Source organism: Pituophis catenifer, unplaced genomic scaffold, assembly GCF_029215685.1.
Source record: "Pituophis catenifer annectens isolate HBS135680 unplaced genomic scaffold, rPitCat1.0.hap2 SCAF_1, whole genome shotgun sequence".
NCBI classification, from domain to species: Eukaryota; Metazoa; Chordata; class Lepidosauria; order Squamata; family Colubridae; genus Pituophis; species Pituophis catenifer.
The window spans coordinates 4238816-4261472 of NW_027256881.1; the positions used below are offsets into that span (position 1 = coordinate 4238816).

At 45.3% G+C, this 22657-nt stretch overlaps 1 protein-coding gene across 2 annotated transcripts; it reads left to right on the plus strand.

The window, feature by feature from the left end:
• The first annotated feature begins 7332 nt into the window (after nt 1–7332).
• MRM1 (mitochondrial rRNA methyltransferase 1) lies at nt 7333–20760 on the plus strand. 2 transcript variants are annotated; one of them, XM_070945217.1, is made up of 6 exons: nt 7333–7406; nt 8629–9478; nt 10920–11013; nt 14307–14427; nt 18371–18490; nt 19976–20760. In XM_070945217.1, exons 2-6 carry the CDS (start codon nt 8655–8657, stop codon nt 20107–20109), a joined length of 1293 nt encoding a protein of 430 aa, XP_070801318.1. In that variant the 5' UTR covers nt 7333–7406; nt 8629–8654; the 3' UTR covers nt 20110–20760. The 2 variants fall into 2 exon arrangements, with proteins under 2 accessions (XP_070801318.1, XP_070801327.1); XM_070945226.1 differs by lacking the exon at nt 7333–7406 and adding an exon at nt 7659–7728.
• The last annotated feature ends 1897 nt before the right edge of the window (nt 20761–22657 follow it).

Genomic DNA, 22657 nt, shown 5'->3' on the forward strand with positions numbered 1-22657 from the left:
AGTTGTGGGAGCTTCATCACTGGAGGCTTTCAAGAAGAGACTGGGACTGCCATCTGTCAGAAATGGTGTAGGGTCTCGTGCTTGGGCGGGGGGTTGGACTAGATGACCTCCAAGGTCCCTTCCAACTCTGTTAATCTTTTTCCAAAAAACACATCACTGGAGGCTGAACCATGTAAGATGTCACCAATCCCCCCAGCTGCTTTGTTTGGGTAGTTTTGAAGTACAACGATGAATTCTGGCTTCCCTTATCTTGTTTTGGACAAGCGGACGGCTTGCTGACTAGGGAATTCTGGGAGCTGAAGTCCATACATCTTAAAGTTGATAAGGTTGAAAAACACTGGTTTGCAAAGTTCAAGTTGATGCTTGATGCCCCGCCCCCTCAAAATCACGATACCTGCAAAATATTGCCCAATCAGGTTTCCATTTTGTCTTTTCCGACACCCGCCCACTCCCATGGACATCCCTATATAGCAGAGGTCTTCAAAGTTGGCAGCTTTAAGACTTGTGGACTTCAACTCCCAGAATTCTCCATAGCTATGCTGGCTGGAGAATTCTGGGAGTTGAAGTCCACAAGTCTTAAAGCTGCCATGTTTGAAGATCTCTGCTATATATATAGAAACACACAAACACAAACAAGAGGCATATTTTAATACCTGCTCCCTCATTCCATCTGGAGGCAAACTTGCAAAACCTTGCCTCATTATGAGTTGTGAAATACCAATGTGGGAAGGAGAATTTTGGGTTTTTAAAAAAAAACTGGCACGAAATGAACAAACATTTTGACAAACAGATGTCGAGTTAATATTTTGTAAAAATGACCCATCCTGCCACATGTTTACCCAGAAATAAGGCTCACTTTCAGCCTGGCGCCCGTAAATTTAGCCAAAATGGGCCAGCTTTATTTTTATTTTCAGGTTGTATGCAGAGCAGAGCTGAAGCTGAAAACACGGTGGGTTGCCTAAGGTGAATGGAGAATTCCTGGCCGAGGCCAGCCTCGTAACAAGCGTTTCTAATTTAATCTCAGCCGCCACGCTTCCCTGCTTCTGTTTTAGCGTCGAAAACATGTCCCTTTGGCCAATTCAGGGGGATCGTTTTCCAAAGCATCACCCTGGACTTAGGACCCAGTAGGATGCAGTTAATGATTTAAAACTTCTGCTGCTAAAGATTTGTTAAAAATTAAACACTGCAGGGATTAGGACGAAACACCCCCCCCCAAAAAACCCCTCCCAAACAAAATTGGAAATATTTAATTTATGACCTGTGTTTTTCCCAGCATACATATATCCGTCTTCCCTTTCTACTTTTCCCCACAACAACCCTGTGAGGTAGACTACATCGGGTGGGGCTGGAGCAAAGCCAAACCATGAGAGTCCATGGCTGAGGGAGGGAAGGCTTTAAGCTAAGGTGCCAGGTGCGCACCTTAATATCACTGAAAGAGAGCATTTTATTTAGCATGGGTAGTCCTCAATTTATGACCACAATTGAGGCCAACATTTCTGTAGCTGTTGTGGTTCACCGGTGGCCTGCGGAGCTGGCAGCAGAGTCGGACAGTGAGGAGGCTGGGAGGAACATGGACCAGTCCTGGAGTCAGGAGAAGGCTCGGATGAGGGCTCTGCATCAGAGGCAGAGATGGGACTCCAGGACCATCTGGGAGTTATGTGCAGACTCTGGAGCCTCCAGAGTTGGACATCAGCGAGGGAGAGGAACAGGGGGAGCCTGTTCCCAGTGCGCACATGCGCAGAGCTGCCAGAAGGCAAGAACAGTTAAAACAAAAGGGACGACTCAGGAGTAGGGCTTGGAGATGATTGGCTCCTCCCATAAGACATAAAAGAGGAGCAAAGGCACGTGAGCCTTTGCAGGAAGCAACTGTTGTTCGTTCTAGTCGGTTTAAATTCTGAAGCTCCGTTTTGACTCTATGCTCCGTGTGGCCTTGCAAAGTTAATTGCCAATTAGTTCTTGGCAGCGTGTCAAGGGAGATAACGGTGGGTGCTTATCAGCCTGAGATGAGACGAGATGATTAGATTAGAAGAAAAGGACCAGGGGAAACATGATAGCAGTGTTCCAACATTTGAGGGGCTGTCACAGAGAGGAGGGGGTCAAGCTATTTTCCAAAGCACCTGAAAATGGATGGAAACTGACCAAGGAGAGATTCAGCTTAGAAATAAAGAGAAATTTTCTGACGGTGAGAACAATCAACCCATGGAACGGAAGTTGCCTTCAGAAGTTGTGGGAGCTTCATCACTGGAAGCATTCAAGAAGAGACTGGACTGCCATCTGTCAGAAATGGCATAGGGCAGGGGTGAAATCCAGCAGGTTCTGACAGGTTCTGGAGAACCGGTAGTGGAAATTTTGAGCAGTTTGGAGAACCAGCAAATACCACCTCTGGCTGGCCCCAGAGTGGGGTGGGAATGGAGATTTTGCAGTATCCATCCCCTAGAGTAGGTTGGGGATTTTGCAGTATCCATCCCCTGGAGTGGGTTGGGAATGGGGATTTTGTAGTATCCTTCCCCTGGAGTTGGGTGGGAATGGAGATTCTGCAGTATCCTTCCCCTGCCACGCCCACCAAGCCACACCATGCCCACCAAGCCATGCCCGCAGAACCAGTAGTAAAAAAATTTGGATTTCACCACTGGTGTAGGGTCTCCTGCTTGGGGGGGGGGGTTGGACTAGATGACCTACAAGGTCCCTTCCAACTCTGTTATTCTGTTATCTGATTCTGTATTGTAATGGTCCCTATTTTGGTTTTCCTGGGTAGGGGTCAGAATCAAGGCTTTTCTCCTTGGGGAAAAGTGGGGAATGGAAATCCTGTGTGGCTTGGTGTTTTCTGATGTAATCCTTAATCCTGTCAATCCAGGCTGTCTCAGTCTTCTAACCGGGGTTACTTGAGGCCATTCTGGCTGGGAGGCAGGGGTTGCTTTAGCTTCTATCTCCCAGAGGTGCTTTTTCAAGAAGCAACTGGACTTTCTGGTTTTTTCTTTTATTAGTTCAATTTATTTATTTATTAGTTCAATTTATATGCCGCCCTTCTCCGGAGACTCAGGGCGGCTTACAATGCGTTAAGCAATAGCCTTCATACTTTTGTATATATCTGCTTAGTAGGGCTTTCGGCCCCCCCTAAGCGGTGTTCTTTTTTATACAAAGTCAGCTTATTGCCCCCACAATCCGGGTCCTCATTTTACCTACCTCGGAAGGATGGAAGGCTGAGTCAACCTTGAGCCTGGTGAGATTCGAACTTGCAATAATTGCAGGCAGCTGATGCTATTTAACAGCACTTTAGTCTGCTGCACCACCAAGGCTCTTTGAAGATGTTTCACTTCTCATCCAAGAAGCTTCTTCAACTTCTATGGATGTGGGGGGAGGTGTTTACCTTCTCTGGGGGGCATGGAAATAAAGAGAGGAGAATGTGTGTCTTACGATTCTTCCTCCAGTATGAAAAATGCTCATCCTATTTTTCTCTTTCCTTCCATCTTTAGCAGCATTAAAGCTCTCTCTAGAAAGCTGGGCCTTTGGATGAAGTCTTCAAACTTGGATAATTTGAGCCTGGTCCTAGATTGAGGATTCTGGGTTGATTTCAGGGGTGAAATGTAAAATTTGTTACTACCGGTTCTGTGGGCGTGGCTTGGTGGGTGGTGGGTGGGTAATGTGATTGGGTGGACGTGGCCAACTTTAAAAAAAAAAAAAACTTTTCAAAGCATTTTTTCTAATGCTTTGAAAAGCCTCTGCCGATCAGGCAACTCAGCTGGGATCGTCAGAGACTTTTCAAAGCATTTTTTTAACCACCTCTTCGGCCAAGAGGTTGCAGAAAAAAATGCTTTGAAAAGCCTCTGAGATCCCAGCTGAGCCGCGCGATCATCAGAGGCTTTTTTTTAATTATTTTTAAAAGCATTTTTTTTGGCGGAAGAGGTTGTAGAAAAAATGCTTATAAAAGTAAAAAAAATAAAGCCTCTGATCATCACGTCGCTCAGCTGGGCATGGTGGGGGATCGCAGGGATTTTTGCTACCAGTTCTCCATATCACCTGCCGCCATCGCTACCGGATCGGGTGATCCGGTCCGAACCGGGAGCATTTCACCCCTGATTGATTTGTTCAGTGACCCATTTCTTGGCTGTTCAATGACATTTTCATACGGTTCCTCTAATCCTAAAATTAATTTCCTTGCTCTTCACCATCAACGGATATAGGTCAGGGGTGATATCCAGCGGGTTCAGGAATGGGGTGGGAATGGAGATTTTGCAGTATCCTTCCCCCAGGAGTGGGGAGGGAATGGGGATTTTGTAGTATCCTTCCCCTGCCACGCCCACCAATCCACGCCCACAGAACCGGTAGTAAAAAAACTTGGATTTCACATCTGATATAGGTAGTCCTCAATTTACAACAATTTGTTTAGGGACTGAAGTTACAACGGCAGTGAAAAAAGTGACTTTTGACTGTTTTCAACGCTTACGACTGTTGCAGCATCTCCAAGATCACGTGATTCAAAATCGGCTGCTTGACAACTGACTGACATTTATGACGGTCGCAGTGTCCCGGGGTCATGTGATCCTCTTTTGCGACCTTCTGACAAGCAAAGTCAATGGGGAAGCTAGATTGACTTAACAACCGCGTTAGGATAGGATAGGATAGGATAGGATAGGATAGGATAGGATAGGATCGGGTCGGATTGGATCGGATCGAATCAAATAGAGGATGGGATGGGATGGGATGGGATGAGATGGGATGGAATAGAGTAGAGTAGAGTAGAGTAGAGTAGAGTAGAGTAGAGTAGACTAGAACAGAACAGAACAGAACAGAACAGAACAAAGTGATGGGATGGGATGGGATGGGATGGGATGGGATGGAGTAGAGTAGAGTAGAGTAGAGTAAAGTAGAATAGAATAGAATAGAATAGAATAGAATAGAATAGAATAGAATAGAATAGAATAGAATAGAATAGAGGGATTAGATGGGATGGAATAGAAATAGAAATAGGATAGGATAGGATAGGATAGGATAGGATAGGATAGGATAGGATAGGATAGGATAGGATAGGATAGGATAGGATTAAATCGAATCAAATCAACTCGAATCGAATCGAATCGAGGGATGGGATGGGATGGAATAGAGTAGAGTAGAGTAGAGTAGAGTAGAGTAGAGTAGAGTAGAACAGAACAGAACAGAACAGAGGGATGGGATGGGATGGGGAGTAGAGTAGAGTAGAGTAGAGTAGAGTAGAGTAGAGTAGAATAGAATAGAATAGAATAGAATAGAATAGAATAGAATAGAATAGAATAGAATAGAATAGAATAGAATAGAATAGAATAGAAGGGACCTTGGAGGTCTTCTAGTCCAGCCCCCTGCTCAAGCAGGAGAACCTATACCATTTCAGACAAGTGACTGTCTGCAGGGCCGGATTTTCCTATAGGCTAACTAGGCTTCAGCCTAGGGCCTCAAGATCAAGACGGACCTACACAGTGGTGGAGTTCTAGGGGGTTCGGCCGAACCGTTTGTTAAATTGCTGGCTCGCCCGCCCCTCGCCTCCCACCCGCACGGCACCAGCCTACCGTAGCCAGGGGTAGGCAATTGTGGCTCTTTTACAACCTGTGGACTTCAACTTCCAGAATTCCTGAGACAGCTTGGCTGTCTCAGGAATTCTGGGAGTTGAAGGCCACAGGTTGTAAAAGAGCCACAATCGCCCACCCCTTCCCTAGCCTGAGTTCTGCTGCCTGGGATCCACGTGGGGCTCCGGATGCAAGAGAGCAGGATGGAGAAAGCAGCTTCCACGCCTTCACTCACCCTCCCTCTCTGCCGTTCTCTTACCCCGCCCACTCCCAATCTATTGTTGCCTCCGATGGCTAGAGGGAAAAAAAACTTCAAATTCTTGCCGCGGGGCTTCAAAGGGCCGCCCTAGAGCCAGTGGTGCAGCCGAACCCTTTGTTAAATTGCTGGCTTGCCCCGCCCCTCCGCACCACTATTTATTGCCAATAAATAGTGGTGGGCGAGGGGCGGGGGAGCCAGCAATTTAACAAAGGGTTCGGTGTTTTTTTTGTAATTTTATTGGCCCACGGAGCTTCAGCATAGGCTAATTGGCCTCCCGGCTCTCAGCTGATTTGTCTCAGCTGTTTTGCTCAGGGCTCTTCTGCTTCCTTGCAAAGAGTGCTGATTTTTTTCCCCCTAGCTATGCTGAGAAACGAAAGTGAAACTGCTTTGCTGTTGCTGCAAGGTTGGAAAATTAGGCAGGCAGAATTCTTTTCTTTTTCCTCACCAAAAAAGGTACGTGCAAACAATGGGAAATGTGAAATGAGTGACATGGTTGTTAAGAATGCTACAATGGGCATAAATGATGACCAGTCATAAGTGCGAGGACCTGTCAGAAATCACTTTTTTCAGCCCTCTGGGTAGTCCTTTTGTGCATTTGGACTACTCAGAGGGCTGAAAAAGTTATTTTTGACTGGTCCTCGCACTTTTGACCAGTCCTCAAACTTACGACTGTCCTCACATTTTACGTTTTTGCCCTATCTTGTCACCATGGTGAAGAGAAGCAGTTGTGAAATGAGTGACATGGTTGTTAAGAAAGCTGCATGAGCATAAATGTGAGGATGGTCATAAGTGTGAGGACCGGTCAAAAGTGCGAGGCCTTGTCAGAAATGACTTTTTTCAGCCCTCTGAGTAGTCCCTATGCACATAGCCACGCCCACCCGGTCACATGACGAGCTAGCCACGCCTACACAGTCACGTGACCAGCTATCCACGCCCACCCAGTCACATGATTGCCAAGCCACACCCCCAACTAAGCCACGCCCACAGAACCTATTGTTAAAAAAATTGAATCCCACCACTGGTGAAAGGGCCTCATAAGTGGAATAGCCTAGGGCCTCTTTTCATCTAAATCCGGCCCTGACTGTCTGGTGTCTATTCTTAAAAACCTCCACTAACTTAGCCGCTGCAGTGATTCACTTCATAACTGTGGCAAGAAAGGTCGCAAAGTGAGACAAAACTCACTTAAGAACTATCTCGCTTATTAACATAAATTTTGGGCTCAATTGTGGTCGTAGGTCAAGGACTACCCTGACTACCTTTCCACAGTCATGTGCACCCACAAAATTCTCTATCCACCCAGCCTTCCCAGATCCCACCCAACCGACTGCCCTCCCGCAGCTATCACTACAACCCCCATCATCCCCAGCCACTCAATCAAGCTCAAGGTTTCTAACAAAGAGCATCCAGCCGCTTAATCCTCCGCCAACAGGGGGCACCAAAAAACAAAAACAAAACAAAGTCCTCCTTCCGGTTGCCGCTCTATGATCTCCGTGAGAGAACTCTATGATCGGGAAACGAGCGTTCCTTCCTGAACCCGGAAGTTCATTCAACCCACGTGGAGCCGAGAAGTTGTTGAAACTCTTGAATTTTTGGATCGGAGAGAGGAGCAGGTAAACGGTGAACACATATTTAGGACTTTGCAAAAGAAAAAAATGCCAGCAAAAATGTGCACAGTAGGGCAGTATCTACGTGGTCGGTCATAGAGTCCATGCTGGCTTGGCATTCTGGGAGTTGAAGTCCATGCATTCTTAAAGGGGCCGAGATTGAAAAATGCTGATATAAACCACATTTCATTCTTCCTTCCCTAAACTCTTTTGGGTGCATCTTGAAACTTTTCCCTGACTATGACTGAGGCCCATGCAGCCTGATGCTCCCTATATGCCTCAGACTCCAGGATACATCAACCCCATATTCTGGGAAGCATAGGCTTTGGTACTCCTAGCTGTGCGTGTGTGCACACAAGCTTGAGCTAATATTCTCATGTAATGGGGAAGCGATGGCAATTTAGTAGGGAAAATATTTTGGCTTAAGGGTTTATGTTGGCCAGGTTGGGAGGAGGATTTCCTGTGTGTGTGTGTATGTATTTGTGTGCATGCAACCCTTTTTCACATCTTCCATTCAGTCTATTCCTTTTCATCTGCTGTCCCAAAAGTGTTTTTTCCAAAGACTTTCTTGATTTTTTTTCCCCATTGAAAACATTTCGCTTTTGCCCTTGCCCAGGCAAGAGATGATGGATAGAAAAAAGAGAGAAAAAGATCCTCCTGGAACATATTTTAACAAAAACATGTGTATTAATAATTAGAACTATATAGACTGGATAATTATTTTGTATGTAGTGTGATAGACATTAGGATAATACTTTAATATAAATAGATAACGAAGAGTGAAATATGGGAATTACGAATAAGAATGAAGTATGGGAAATTAGAGATTGAATGATGGTATTATTAAACATGCATACAAATCTTATGATTAGCAGTGAAATGATAAAATTAATGGGGGATTAGATAATGGAAGAATATATTTTAATGTAAGCATGTGTATTAATGGTAGAATTACACGGATTGCATGGTTGAAAAGAACAGGATTAGATTTACTCTATATGTTTAAATGATAGTGATTGGTACTAGAAGTGTATGTTGAAACACTGAACAATGAAACTTTAATATAAATAGACATGAAGAGCTAAATAAGGGAAACATGAATAACAAAGCAGGTGAAAGATGAAAAAGAAAAGAAATTGAATATTATGGTAACATTAAAAAAAGTTAAAATAGAGATAGAAATAAGAGGGGAATAATAGTGTATATATATTCCACTTCTTTTCTTAAGGTTACCCATGAAGAAGTAGAAGTAGAATGAACCCTCTCCATGCCTTTAACGCCGGCTTCCGAAAAGCGGCCAAGTTGCCCTTTGTCATTCATCTCCCCACTCCTTTTAAGAACACCCGCTACTTCTCCGCGTGGAAGAAACCGCCGCTGTTGGAAGATCAGCCTCTCCAGGAAGTCAGCAACCAAGAAATCGCAGCTTTGCAATCTGGTCGTTCCCCGGAAACGTCAAAACTTGAGGAAACTCACCGGTTGAACTCCGCACCGCGTCCCCACGAGAAAAACAACCGCCATGCTGATGTCTTTCAGAATAAACCCTTCCCAAAATTCCGCACCAAAGCTGCACCGTCCACCATTAAGGAAGAATTCCAGAACCTGAGAAATGACGATTTTGTCTCCAAGCATAAAAAGCCGCAGAGAAGTCTTCATCTCCCGGAAAGGAATAAAGACTCGGATATTTTGTTTGGGACAGCTCCCTGCTCCTTGGCCCTTGGACGGTCCAAGCGGACGTTTTTCCAGCTCTTCCTCAAAGCGAGCCGAGACAGGACAACTCCGGGGGCAGAAAAATTCTCCCAGTACGCCGAGGAACATGGGATCCCGGTGAAAAAGGTCCACAGGAAGATCTTAGATGCCCTTTGTAAAGGGGGCGTCCATCAGGGAGTATGCTTGGAAACCTCCCCTCTTCGCTCCCTGGCATGGCAGGAAGGGCCACTCCACCGAGCCCCGGTGGGCAAGGGGTCGCAGTGCATCTGGCTGGTTTTGGAGGGGATACACGATCCCATGAATTTGGGGGCAGTCCTGCGGACGGCGCACTTCCTAGGGGTTGACGGGATTGTGATGAGTGAAAGGAACAGGTGAGACGGTCTTTTTCGGACTGGAAAAAGCAATATTGGTTGAATAATTATTTAACAAAATGTTGAACAAAAGAGAGTCAGTTCAGTGAAGTGGTTAAGATGCTGGCCTGGAAACCAGGAGACTGTGAGTTCTAGTCCTGCCTTAGCCATGAAAGCCAGCTGGGTGACTTTGGGCCAATCACCAGGAGTTGGTGAATTCTAGTCTCGCCTTAGGCATGAAAACCAGCTAGGTGACTTTGAGCCAATTATTAGGAGGTGGTGAATTCTAGTCCCGCCTTGGGCAAGAAAGCCAGCTGGGTGACTTTGGGCCAATCACTAGGAGAGTGTGAGTTCTAGTCCCATCTCAGCCATGAAAGCCAGCTGGGTGACTTTGGACCAATCACCAGGAGATGGTGAGTTCTAGTCCCACTTTAGGTATGAAAGCCAGCTGGGTGACTTTGGGCCAATCACCAGGAGATGGTGAGAGTTCTAGTCCTAGGCACGAATGCTGGCTGGGCGACTTTGGCTAGTCATTCTCTCTCAGCCCAGTTCACCTCACAGGGTTGTTGTGGGGAAAAATGGGAGGAAGAAGGAGTGTTAGGGATATTCGTCTCCTTGTGTTACCTATAAAAGTAATAAAGTAATAAAGGCGGGATAAAATAATAAATAAACGAATGAATGAATAAATATCCCTGCATAGCATTTCTGTACTCGCTTAGTGGCTGTCCCAGCCTTTGGAGGGTAACAGGTTCAGGATGGCTGATTTCATTATCTGGCGATGGCCCTTCAAATACAGGTAGTCCTCAAGTTAGGACTGGCCATTTAGTGGCCGTTCGAAGTTCTGACAGACCTAGCTAGGGGCTACGTACAACTTGGATTTGAAGTTCCAACAAGTCTTTCCCCTTTGCAGTCACGTGACTGAATTGGATGCTGGCAACCAGATTGCATTTATAGCTACATTTATAGGAGAAATTTCCTAACAGTTAGAACAATTAATACATTGAACAACTTGCCTCCAGAAGTTGTGAATGCTCCAACACTGGAAGTTTTTAAGAAGATGTTGGATAACCATTTGTCTGAAGTGGTGTAGGGTTTCCTGCCTGGGCAGGGGGTTGGACTAGAAGACCTCCAAGGTCCCTTCTAACTCTGATATTCTATATTCTATAACTAGCTCTGAGAATCAGCAAAGGAGCCTCCATCTCCAGTAATAGCCTACCACTAAAAAGAAGAATGCAATCGCTTTGTATGTGTGTGACACTGTGGATCGCATGCCTTGTAACTCTGTGATATCTCTCACTGAACCTGTAACAACCAGATTAGGGTTGGGATTTTTGCCATTTTTGTTCTCCTGAGGTGTGAGTGTTTTTGTAATTTGTGGCTTTTGAAATACCGGTAATTGTGAAGTTTTGTCATCCTTTTCGAGGTTTTTTTCCCCCCTAAACTGTGGCTTTTCTATTTGCAGCTGCTCCCTGACGCCCGTTGTCAGCAAAGCCAGCTCGGGCGTCATGGAAGTTTTTGATGTATTTAGCACTGATGATGTTCAAGATCTCCTTAAGGTACTAATCCTCCTGTCCTTAATCATTCTCAACCGCACCCAGTTTGAGTTGTTTATCCGCAGTGCCAAATAATTGCTAAAAATTAACGGGACAAAAAACTCACTTAACACGTGTTTCACTTAGTAACAAAAATGTTGGGCTCAATTGTGGTCATAAATCAAGGACGGCTTGAGTACCAGTTGCTTTTAATACAACAAACGGCCGTGAGATGGCAGCATTGGGCAACAGTTGGAAACAATCCCTCTCTCTCTTTCTTTCTCTCTCTCCATCCTTTTTGTATCTCTCTTGCCCCCTCTCTCTTTCTCTCCCTTCCTCTCCTCTCTCTTTTTCCCTCTCTCTTTCCCTCTGTCTTTCACTCCCATTCTCCATCCCCCTCTCTTCCTCTCTCTTCCTCTCTCTTCCTCTCTCTCCCCCCTCTCTCTTCCCCTCTCTTTCTTCCTCTCTCTTCCTCTCTTTCTCCATCCCTCTTTCTTTTTGTCTCTCTTCCTCCTGCACTGTTTCTCTTTCCCTCTCTCTTCCCTCCCTTTCTTTTTGTATCTCTCTTGCCTCCTCTCTCTTCCTCTCTCTTCCTCTGTCCCTTTCTTTTTGTATCTCTCTTTCCCCCCTCTCTTTCTCTCCCTTCCTCTCCTCTCTCTTTTTCCCTCTCTCTTTCCCTCTGTCTTTCACTCCCATTCTCCATCCCCCTCTCTTCCTCCTCTCTTTCCATCCCTCTTTCTTTTTGTCTCTCTTCCCCCTGCACTGTTTCTCTTTTTCCCTCTCTCTTCCCTCCCTTTCTTCCTCTCTCTTCCTCTCTTTCTCCATCCCTCTTTCTTTTTGTCTCTCTTCCCCCTGCACTGTTTCTCTTTCCCTCTCTCTTCCCTCCCTTTCTTTTTGTATCTCTCTTGCCTCCTCTTTCTTCCTCTCTCTTTCTCTGTCCCTTTCTTTTTGTATCTCTCTTTCCCCCCTCTCTTTCTCTCCCTTCCTCTCCTCTCTCTTTTTCCCTCTCTCTTTCCCTCTGTCTTTCACTCCCATTCTCCATCCCCCTCTCTTCCTCCTCTCTTTCCATCCCTCTTTCTTTTTGTCTCTCTTCCCCCTGCACTGTTTCTCTTTTTCCCTCTCTCTTCCCTCCCTTTCTTTTTGTATCTCTCTTGCCTCCTCTCTCTTCCTCTCTCTTTCTCTGTCCCTTTCTTTTTGTATCTCTCTTCCCCCTCTCTCTTTCTCTCCCTTCCTCTCCTCTCTCTTTCTCCCTCTCTCTTTCACTTTGTCTTTCACTCCCATTCTCCATCCCCCTCTCTTCCTCTCTCTTCCTCCTCTCTCTCCATCCCTCTTTCTTTTTGTCTCTCTTCCCCCTGCACTTTCTTTTTTTCCCTCTCTCTTCCCTCCCTTTCTTTTTGTATTTCTCTTGCCTCCTCTCTCTTCCTCTCTCTTTCTCTGTCCCTTTCTTTTTGTATCTCTCTTTCCCCCCTCTCTTTCTCTCCCTTCCTCTCCTCTCTCTTTTTCCCTCTCTCTTTCCCTCTGTCTTTCACTCCCATTCTCCATCCCACTCTCTTCCTCTCTCTTCCTCCTCTCTCTCCATCCCTCTTTCTTTTTGTCCCTCTTCCCCCTGCACTTTCTCTTTTTCCCTCTCTCTTCCCTCCCTTTCTTTTTGTATCTCTCTTGCCTCCTCTCTCTTCCTCTCTCTTTCTCTGTCCCTTTCTTTTTGTATCTCTCTTCCCCCTCTTTCTTTCTCTCCCTTCCTCTCCTCTCTCTTTCTCCCTCTCTCTTTCACTTTGTCTTTCATTCCCATTCTCCATCCCCTTCTCTTTCTTTCTCTCTTCCCCACTCTCTCTTCCTCTCTTTCTCCATCCCTCTTTCTTTTTGTCTCTCTTTCCCCTGCACTGTTTCTCTTTCTCCCTCTCTCTTCCATCCCTTTCTTTTTGTATCTCTCTTGCCCCCTCTTTCTTTCTTTCCCTTCCTCTCTTTCTCCCTCTCTCTCTCTCACTTCCTCTCTATTTCTCTCTCTCTACTCCCTCTCACTCCCCCTCTTTTTCTCCATCCCTCTTTCTTTTGTCTCTCTTCCCCCCCACCCCCCGTTTCTCTCTCTCTCTCTCTCACACACACACACATTGGAAAACACGGTGCAAATCCCTTTGATTTGTTTTTTAACTGGTTCTCAAAATCTCAGTTTTCCCCCAGGCATAAATTCGACCGGGTGGGTTGAAAGAATCAGGAGGAAAGCCAAATTCACAACCGGTTTATTTATTTATTTACTAGTTTGATTTATATGCCACCCTTCTCCGGAGACTCAGGGCGGCTTACAATGCTTTTAAGCAATAGCCTTCATACTTTTGTATATACCTGCTTAGTAGGGCTTTCGGGCCCCTCTAAGCGGTGTTCTATTTTATACAAAGTCAGCTTATTGCCCCCACAATCCGGGTCCTCATTTTACCTACCTCGGAAGGATGGAAAGCTGAGTCAACCTTGAGCCTGGTGAGATTCGAACTTGCAGTAATTGCAGGCAGCTGGCAGCTAAATACTACTTTAACAGTAGTTTAGTCCACTGCACCACCAGGCTCAGTTGGGGGATTCTGGGAGTAGAAATCCACCCATCTACAAGCATGCTGGCTGGGATATTCTGGGAGTTTATGCATACATATATTTATTTATTATTAAATCTTTATGCCACCCATCTCCCCTCTTAAGGTGACTCTGAGTGGTTGGGGAATTCTGGGAGTTGTAGTCCACCCACCTTTCAAGTTGCTACGGTTGAGAAACATTGGATTAGTCAATACAAACTATTCTTATTTATTTATTTGTTTTTTGTTTCCTGCCATGTTTCCCCGAAAATAAGACATTCCCTGATAATAAACCCAATCAGGCTTTTGAGCACATGCACTAAAATAAGCCCCCCCTTGAAAATAAGCCCTCCCCGAAAATATTTAAATGCATGCACAGCCAATCCCCGCCATTTCCTCTGGTTAGGGTTAGGGAGACAGAGCTGGAAATCAGGTAAGACGGCAAGAGAAGCCCCGTCTTGCTCCACGCGCCCCAAAATAATAAGACCTCCCCAAAAATAAGGCCAAGAGCTTATTTCGGGGTTCAAGAAATATAAGACAGGGTCTTATTTTCAGGGGGAAACTGTAGATTATTAGCTATTTTATATAAGGCAGCATGCATAGCGACTTAACCAAAAACCAACCAGGAATTTTTTTTTCCCTATTCCCTCCAGGAAACAAAAGTATTGAGCTTTGTGTATAGAAAGCAAAATGTCGCACACAGATCTGAAACTTGAGTGATTTTTTTTTTCTCTTTCCCTCCTCTCTCCCCCTCTCAAGACAAAATCCAAAGAAGGCTGGGAAATTCTCGGGACGGTTGGCCACGGAAAGATTCCGGAAGACATTCCGATGGTCACTTGCTCCAACTTTCGCTGGACTGGACCCACCCTACTGTTACTCGGTAGGTATTTTTTTCCCATGGAGTAGAAGTTGGGGAGGAGGGCCAAGGAAAGGCCATCCTTGCCACCCTCCCTCCGGTGTGGGAAAATTCTTATTTTTGTTGTTGGTTCAAATAGATCTAGAGAAGACTGCTTTCCAGCAGTAAGGAAAAGGAGATTCCTCCTGTAGAGAGCAGCAGGTTAGCAGGGAGATTGGGAGAGGTATCAGGAATCTGATCGTGTTTTTATCGTAGTCAGACTGTAAGGTGAAACTTTAAAAGAGCCACCAATTAGACCCTGAATCCTGGATGAATGGGAAACAGTGTAGAGGAATATTTTTCAATTCTTCTCTTCTCTTCTCTTCTCTTCTCTTCTCTTCTCTTCTCTTCTCTTCTCTTCTCTTCTCTTCTCTTCTCTTCTCTTCTCTTCTCTTCTCTTCTCTTCTCTTCTCTTCTCTTCTCTTCTCCTCTCCTCTCCTCTCCTCTCCTCTCCTCTCCTCTCCTCTTTTCTCTCCTTCCTTTTCCTTCACTCCTTCTCTTTCTCTTCTTCCCTCTCCTTTCTTTTCTCTCTCTTTCCTTTCACTTCTCTCCCTCTCTCCTTCCCCCTTTCTCCTGTTTTTCTTCTTTCTCTCCTTCCCCTTCATTCCTCATTCCTTTATTCTTCTTTTTCTCCTTTCCCCCTCCTCTCCTCCTTCTCCTTCCTTCTTCTTTCTTTCTTTCTTTTTCTTTTCTTTTCTCCCTCTCCTTCCTTTCTCTTCTTCTCTCTTCCTTCTCTTCTTGTCTCCTTCCTTCTCCTTCTATCTCCTTCTGTCCTTTTTCTTCTGTCCTTCCCTTCTTCTCCCTCCTTTCCTTCTCTCCTCCTTCCCTCCTTCGCCTTCCCTCCTTCACCTCTCCTTCTCCTCCTCCTCCTCCTCCTCCTCCTCCTCCTCCTCCTCCTCCTCCTCCTCCTCATTATTATTATTATTATTATTATTATTATTATTATTATTATTATTATTACCTTTCTTATCTATACAACTCAAAGCAGCAAACATACTAATTCTCCTGCCTCCTGTTCTTCCCTGCAACAACATCCCTGTGAAGTAGGTTGAGCCAAGACGTTGCTCTTTGAGCACTACCATCAATGTTTCTAGAGTCATTCTCTTTAGGACAAAATTTTCCAGTTCCTTTTTCCTTGTGATTAAATTTGAAGCTATTGTTTCAGAAAGACAATTTTATATACCGTATTTTTCAGAGTATAAGACACACCTTCACCCCCCAAAAGTGGGTGAAAATTTAGGTGCCTCTTATATATGGAATATGGGCATTTTTGGCCTCCTGAATCGTCCATGCGTCACATTTTTGCCCTCCCCGGCCCCAGAAGCACTCTGCAGTGCTCTGCACGGCCCATTTTCATCAAAAATGGGCCTGTTTTTGGGCTCCCAATTCCTCCCCGCATCACGTTTTGGCTGTCCCCGACCCCCAGAAGCACTCTGCAGGTGAAAAAGTGGGCCATTTTTAGTGAAAAAGGGCCCGTTTTTGGCAAACTGAGCACTGCAAAGTGCTTCTGGGTGCCTGGGAAGGTGAAAATGCAACGCGCGGAGGGCTTGGGAGCCCCAAAACGGGCCCATTTTTGGCGAAAACAAGCCATGTGGAACACTGCAGAGTGATTCTGGGTACCTGGTAGGACGAAAATCCGATGCGTGGAGGCCAAAAACTATTTTTTTCTTGTTTTCCTTCTGTAAATTTAGGTGCGTCTTATAATCTGAAAAATACGATATTTATACATTTTTTTTTTTGTTCATGGCTTTAGCACATTCTTTTTAAATGTCCCTTCTCCCTGCATCTTTTGGTCATCTAATTCTTAAAACAAATTCTTCCTCTGAGCTGAGAGGTCTGAACTGAAGCATCTGCTCTTGTTTCGCTGGGTGGCAGTTTAATTGCTAATCAATCGAAAGCTCTAATTAAACTTTCACTTGTCATGTTGGCCTAGTAACTCTGCTGAAATGATCGGGGGAAAGGAAGAGAGTTTCTACCGTGTTTCCCCGAAAATACGACATGCCCTGAAAATAAGGCCAAGCCTGATTTTTGGGCTGGGTGTAAATATACGCCCTCCCCCGAAAATAAGCCCTAGTGAAGAGTTTGATGTGGGCAACACAGAAGGCAGGCCTTCCCTTCCCCGGTCAGCTAATGGCAGCTGGGCTCCTTAATGGCAACCCACAGATCAGCTGAGCTAATCGGGAGCTGCCCCAGTGTTCTTGCTGCTCGCCCGCCTCCCATCCATCAGGGGTGAAATCCAGCAGGTTCTGACAGGTTCTGGAGAACCGGTAATGGAAATTTTGAGTAGTTCAGAGAACCAGCAAATACCACCTCTGGCTGGCCCCAGAGTGGGGTGGGAATGGAGATTTTGCAATATCCTTCCCCCAGGAGTGGGGAGGGAATGGAGATTTTGCAGTATCCTTCCCCTGCCACGCCCACCAAGCCACACCACGCCCACCAAGCCACGCCCACAGAACCAGTAGTAAAAAAAAAAAATTGGATTTCACCACTGCCATCCATCCATCCATTCCCCTCGCCTGAAAACTCCCACCCCACTTGCAAGAGAGCAGCTGCCCGGCACCTCTTACCACTTGGTGCCCACCAGCGGACACCCGCCTCCCCCCCCCCGGTCCGGCTAGGTAGAGCACCACTCACCAACTGAGCGCTGCTGGCTGGGGGATTCTGGGAGTTGAAGTCCACCCATGTTCAAGCTTCCAAGGTTGAGAAACACTGTGTTAAAGTGAATCATTGAAGTTGTTCATTTAGTAACATCCTCGTTTTACGACCTTTCTTGACACAATTGTTAAGTGAATCATTGCGATTGGTAAAGTTACCAGTAGTAACACGGTTGTTAAGTGAATCCGGCTTTGCCCCCATTGACTTTGCCTGTCAGAAGGTCGCAAAAGGGGATGGTGTGACACTGCAACCGTCATAAATGTGAGTCAGTTGCCAAGCGTCCCGAATTTTGATCACGTGACTATGAAGGGATGCTGCAATGGCCGTGAGGAAAACGGCCATAAGCCACTTGTTTCAGTACCAACGTAACTTTGAATGGTCACTAAATGAATGTCGTAAGTCGAGGACTGCTTGTACCCGTAGACTGGGCTGGAAGAAACCGACTGGCTCAAAGACATCCAGTGAACATCTGCAGCTGTTCTGCCCCAGCTATGGACCCCAAAGAACGCAGCATACACAAAGTCCGTTCAAACCTTAGTTTACTAAATAAACCAGTTTTTTACAACAACAGCTGTTAATTAACTGCATTAACAGCCACCAAGAATTCAAAGAATAATAACTGAAAGCTTACTGTGGTTGGCAGAATGCCCAGAAGCAATTTGCAGGAAATTGATAAGAGAACTAAGACCAGGACGTGAAGGAGAGTGAACGAAGTTGTTCCCTGCAAATTGCTTCAGTTGGCGTTCCTCCTTAAATAGGCTAAGGGAGTGGCCAATTAGCCCCAAGCCTTACTCTCGAGGAGACCTCCTCCTGAGGAACCACTCCTGCCTTTTGGCAGCTCTGCGTGCCCGTGCATCGAGAAAAGGCTCCTCCTCTTCGTCCTCTTCACTTAAGGAAGCTTCTGGAGGTTCTGAAGGCCCTGGCTGAATCCCTGCCTCTGGCACCACATCTTCTCCAGCCTCCTCACTGTCTGACTCGAATGCCAGCTGCACAGGCTACTGGCGCAGCACCACACCAGCCTCCTCGCTGTCTGAATCAGCTACTAGTTGCACAGGCCGCTGACGGGCCACAACAGTGGCTGAAGAGAGCCTCGAATGTGGGTCTCCCAGCTCCTTGTCCGACCTTACCCACTGCCCCCACAACGGACCTAGGTTTGAGAAGGGAGGGACCAGCCCAGAGGCGTGCGTGCTAAAAAAAATAAATAAATCCCTGTTTTGAAACACTAGATTTAAGTTGCTATTTTATTTATTTTTCTTTTGTCACGTGCATACAGGAAACGAAGGTTACGGCCTATCTCCAGAGACACGAATGCTGTGCCACAGGATGTTGACCATCTCTCCGGGAAGAGATTTGGAATTTGGGGTGGAGTCCTTAAATGTGTCAGTGGCAGCCGGTAAGAGGATTTGCCTTCTCGTGTGGTCTGGTGTGTTTTGCTTCTGAGAGAAGAAAAAAGAGGTTGGAAACAGCTAATATGTTTGTATATTTCCTTCTTTCCTCTCTCCCTCCCTTCTTTCCTCTTTATCCACCTTCTTTCCTTCTCTCTATCCACCTTCCTTCCTCCCTCTCTCTTCTTTTTTTGTCTACTTTCTTTTCTTCTCTGCTCCTCTCTCCATCTTTTTTTCTATCCATCTTCCTTCCTCTCTCCCTCCCTTTTTATCCACCATCTTTCCTTCTCTTTATTCACCTTCCTTCTTTCCTCCCTCCCTCTCTCCCTTTCTCTTTATCCACCTTCATTCCTTCTCTCCGACTCCTTCCTCCATCCCATCTTTTATTCTATCCACTTCGTTCCTTCCTTCCTTCCTTCTCTCCTTCCCTCCCATCTCTTTTTCTATCTATCCCTCCTCCCTCCCTCCCTCCCTTTATCCACCTTCTCTCCTTCTCTCTATCCACCTTCCTCCCTCCCTCTTCCTTCTTTTTTTGTCTACTTTCTTTTCTTCTCTCCTCTCCTCTCCTCTGCTCTCTCATCTTTTTTTCTATCTACCTTCCTTCCTCCTTCCCTCTTTATCCACCATCTTTCCTTTTCTTTCCTTCTTCCCTCCCTCTCTCCCTTCTTTCTCTTTATCTCCCTTCTTTCCTTCTCTCCACCTCCCTCCCTCCATCTTTTATTCTATCCACCTCCTTCCCTCCTTCCTTCCTTTCTTCCTTCCCTCCCTCCCATCTTTTTTTCTATCTACCCCTCCTCCCTCCCTCCCTCTTTATCCACCTTCTTTCCTTCTCTCTATCCACCTCCCTCCCTCCCTCTTCCTTCTTTTTTTGTCTTTCTTTTCTTCTCTCCTCTGCTCTCCTCTTTTTTTTCTATCTTCCTTCCTTCCTCCTTCCTTCTTTATCTACCATCTTTCCTTTTCTTTCCTCCTTTCCTCTCCCTTCTTTCTCTTTATCCACCTTCTTTCCTTCTCTCCACCTCCCTCCCTCCATCTTTTATTCTATCTACCTCCTTCTCTCCTTCCTTCCTTCCTTCTGTCCCTCCCTCCCATCTTTTTTTCTATCTACCCTTCCTCCCTCCCTCCTTATCCACCTTCTTTCTTTCTCTCTATCCACCTCTCTCCCTCTTCCTTCTTTTTTGTCTTTCTTTTCTTCTCTCTTCTGCTCTCATCTTTTTTTCTATCTATCTACCTTCCTCCTTCCCTCTTTATCTACCATCTTCCCTTTTCTTTCCTCCCTCCCTCTCCCCCTTCTTTCTCTTTATCCACCTTCATTCCTTCTCTCTACCTCCCTTCCTCCATCCCATCTTTTATTCTATCCACTTCCTTCCTTCTTTCCTCCCTCTCTCCCTTCTTTCTCTTTATCCACCTTCTTTCCTTCTCTCTCTCTCCCTCCCTCCCTCCCTCCTTTCTCTTTTTCCTTCCACCCCCTCCCTTTTTTTCCCCACCTCTTTCAGGCATCCTTCTGCATGCCGTATGCAACCAGAGAAATAACCATCCCAAAATCACTGCATCCAAAGGAGAAGGCGCAGAGTCTGAGACTGCAACAGACTGCAACCAGGAAAGTCAGCCAACCAACCTCCTGCCCTAGAACGACTTCCAGACGGCTGAAGAATTCTGCACCTTAGAGAGGAAGAAGCCCTAAAACGGGGGCAGCCAGGCTGCTGGGATGTATTTTCACCCCATGTTGTTTATCCTTTATCTGCACTTTGGAACTTTAGGGGTACCTGGCATCCTCTTTTGCAAAATTTGAAGAGCGTCTTGTCCTGCCTGAATAATAATAAACACCTTCCTGGTATTCGAATGCCTAAAGCAGGGGTCCTTAAACTTGGTAGCTTTAAGACTTGTGGACTTCAACTCCCAGAATTCTCCAGCCAGCATAGCATCCCTATATAGCAGAGGTCTTCAAACTTGGCAGCTTTAAGACTTGTGGACTTCAACTATGCTATGCTGGCTGGAGAATTCTGGGAATTGAAGTCCACAAGTCTTTTAAAGCTGCCAAGTTTGAAGACCTCTGGCCTAAAGTTTCGTCAAAGTAGTCCACCCGTTATAGCAAAGCCTTGGTAGTACAGTGAAGGAGCCTTGGTAGTGAAGGAGGTAGTACAGTACAGTGAAGGAGCCTTGGTAGTACAGTGGTCTAAAGCACCCTGTTATTAAGACCAGCTGCCTGCAATTACTGCAGGTTCGAATCTCGCCAAGGCTCAAGGTTGACTCAGCCTTCCATTCTTTCTAAAGTAGGTAAATTGAGGACCCAGTTGTGAGGGCAATAAGCTGACTTTGTATAAATATACAAAAAGGATGAAGGCTATTGCTTAGCACATTGTAAGCCGCCCTGAGTCTCCGGAGAAGGGCGGCATATAAATAATAAAAATTTTTTTTTTAAAAAAAAGCCTTCAGTTGCCAAGTCAGAAGGAAGTCACCGTTTTCTAGTTTTTAATCTCTCTGCAGGTCAGAAATTCAGGGTGAAAAACCGCTGAATGACGGTGGGAAGGAAGTTTGTTTTGGGGGCCCACTTCTCCTACACTGCAAAGGCATCATTTAATCCTCCGGTTGTTTTTTAAAACTTTTTTATATTTTTCATCCGTAACCACCAGGAGCTGACGGCATTTTAAAACCCACATTACAAAAAAAAGATGCAGCCTCTCGGTTTCATGCTAGATTTTTTTTTTTAGCGGGATGGATCGGAAGGATTCGTGACGTGTCCACTAGATGGCGGTGTGGTCTTGTGTTCATGAATTTCTCTTGGAAGAAAAGGGTGGAATAGGTTGTCGCAAGGCCTCAGGGCATTTATTCTCGTTGGCACGAAGAGTTGAGAAGAGAGCCCCATTTCTTTCTCTGTGGCATCCTGATCTGACTTTATATAATCCCCTATGCAGCCCATCACAAGCCGATTCTATGGATAAAAAAAACCAAGAGAAAACTACTGTACTTTTTGGAGTATAAACAGTGGTGGGATTCAAATAATTTAACAACCGGTTCTCTGCCCTAATGACCAGCTGGGTAGGCATGGCTCGGTGGTCATGTGACTGTGTAGGCATGGCCAACTCACGTTGCTGGGCGCTTCGCCTTAGCTGTTACAATGTAATAAGGGTTAACCAGAGAAGCAATAAAGATTAGACTAGAAACACCACCAGAATGTTTCCTTCCTGCCTTCCTTACAGGATTAGCCCTGTAAAGTGGAAAAAAAACAAAATAAGATTTCTTCCAACAACCGGTTCTCCGAACTGCTTAGATAGTTAACAACTGGTTCTCCCGAATAGGTGCGAACTGGCTGAATCCCACCACTGAGTATAAGACACACTTTTCTAAAGGGGAATAAGAGTAGGAGGGAAGTTTAGATAGCGGGGAGGAAAGGAGGAGGGGGAGAAAGGAAGGGGAAGTAGAGAAGGAATAGGAGAGGCGGGAAGAAGAAGGTAGGAAGGACAAAAGAAGGGAGGGAGAGGAGGAGAAAGAGAAGAAAGATTGCTGTAAAACAAAAAAAGATGAGATGGAAGAAAAAAAGGCATCCCCGAACATGTTTAAATATATTAAGATAAAGATTGAATTAATAAAAATTAAGGAGAATGTATATGGTTAAGAATAGAAAAAATAGAATTTGAGCGTGAAAGAAGATATTGTTTAGAAAAATAAAAATAGAAAAATTAAGATTTTAACAAGAGCCTTGGTAGTACAGTGGTCTAAAGCACCCTGTTATTAAGACCAGCTGCCTGCCTTCAGGTTCGAATCTCGCCAGGCTCAAGGTTGACTCAGCCTTCCATCCTTTCTAAGGTAGGTAAATTGAGGACCCAGTTGTGGGGGCAATAAGCTGACTTTGTATAAATATACAAAAGGATGAAGGCTATTGCTGAGCACATTGTAAGCCGCCCTGAGTCTCCGGAGAAGGGCGGCATATAAATCAAATTAAAAAAAAAAAAAGATTTGATTGACAAATATGGAAAAAGAACACTTTGGCAGAAACTGTTAACTAAGTAAAATATATTTGGATATGATGAATTATATATGATATGATATGGTCAATACTCTATTTCAAAAAATACGTGGGTGTGTATTGGGGGGAAAAAAACAATAAAACTTGTCAAAAAAAAAAAAAACCCACTTCCCTCACCCCAAAAGAGGGTGGAAATGTTGGTGCGTTTTAT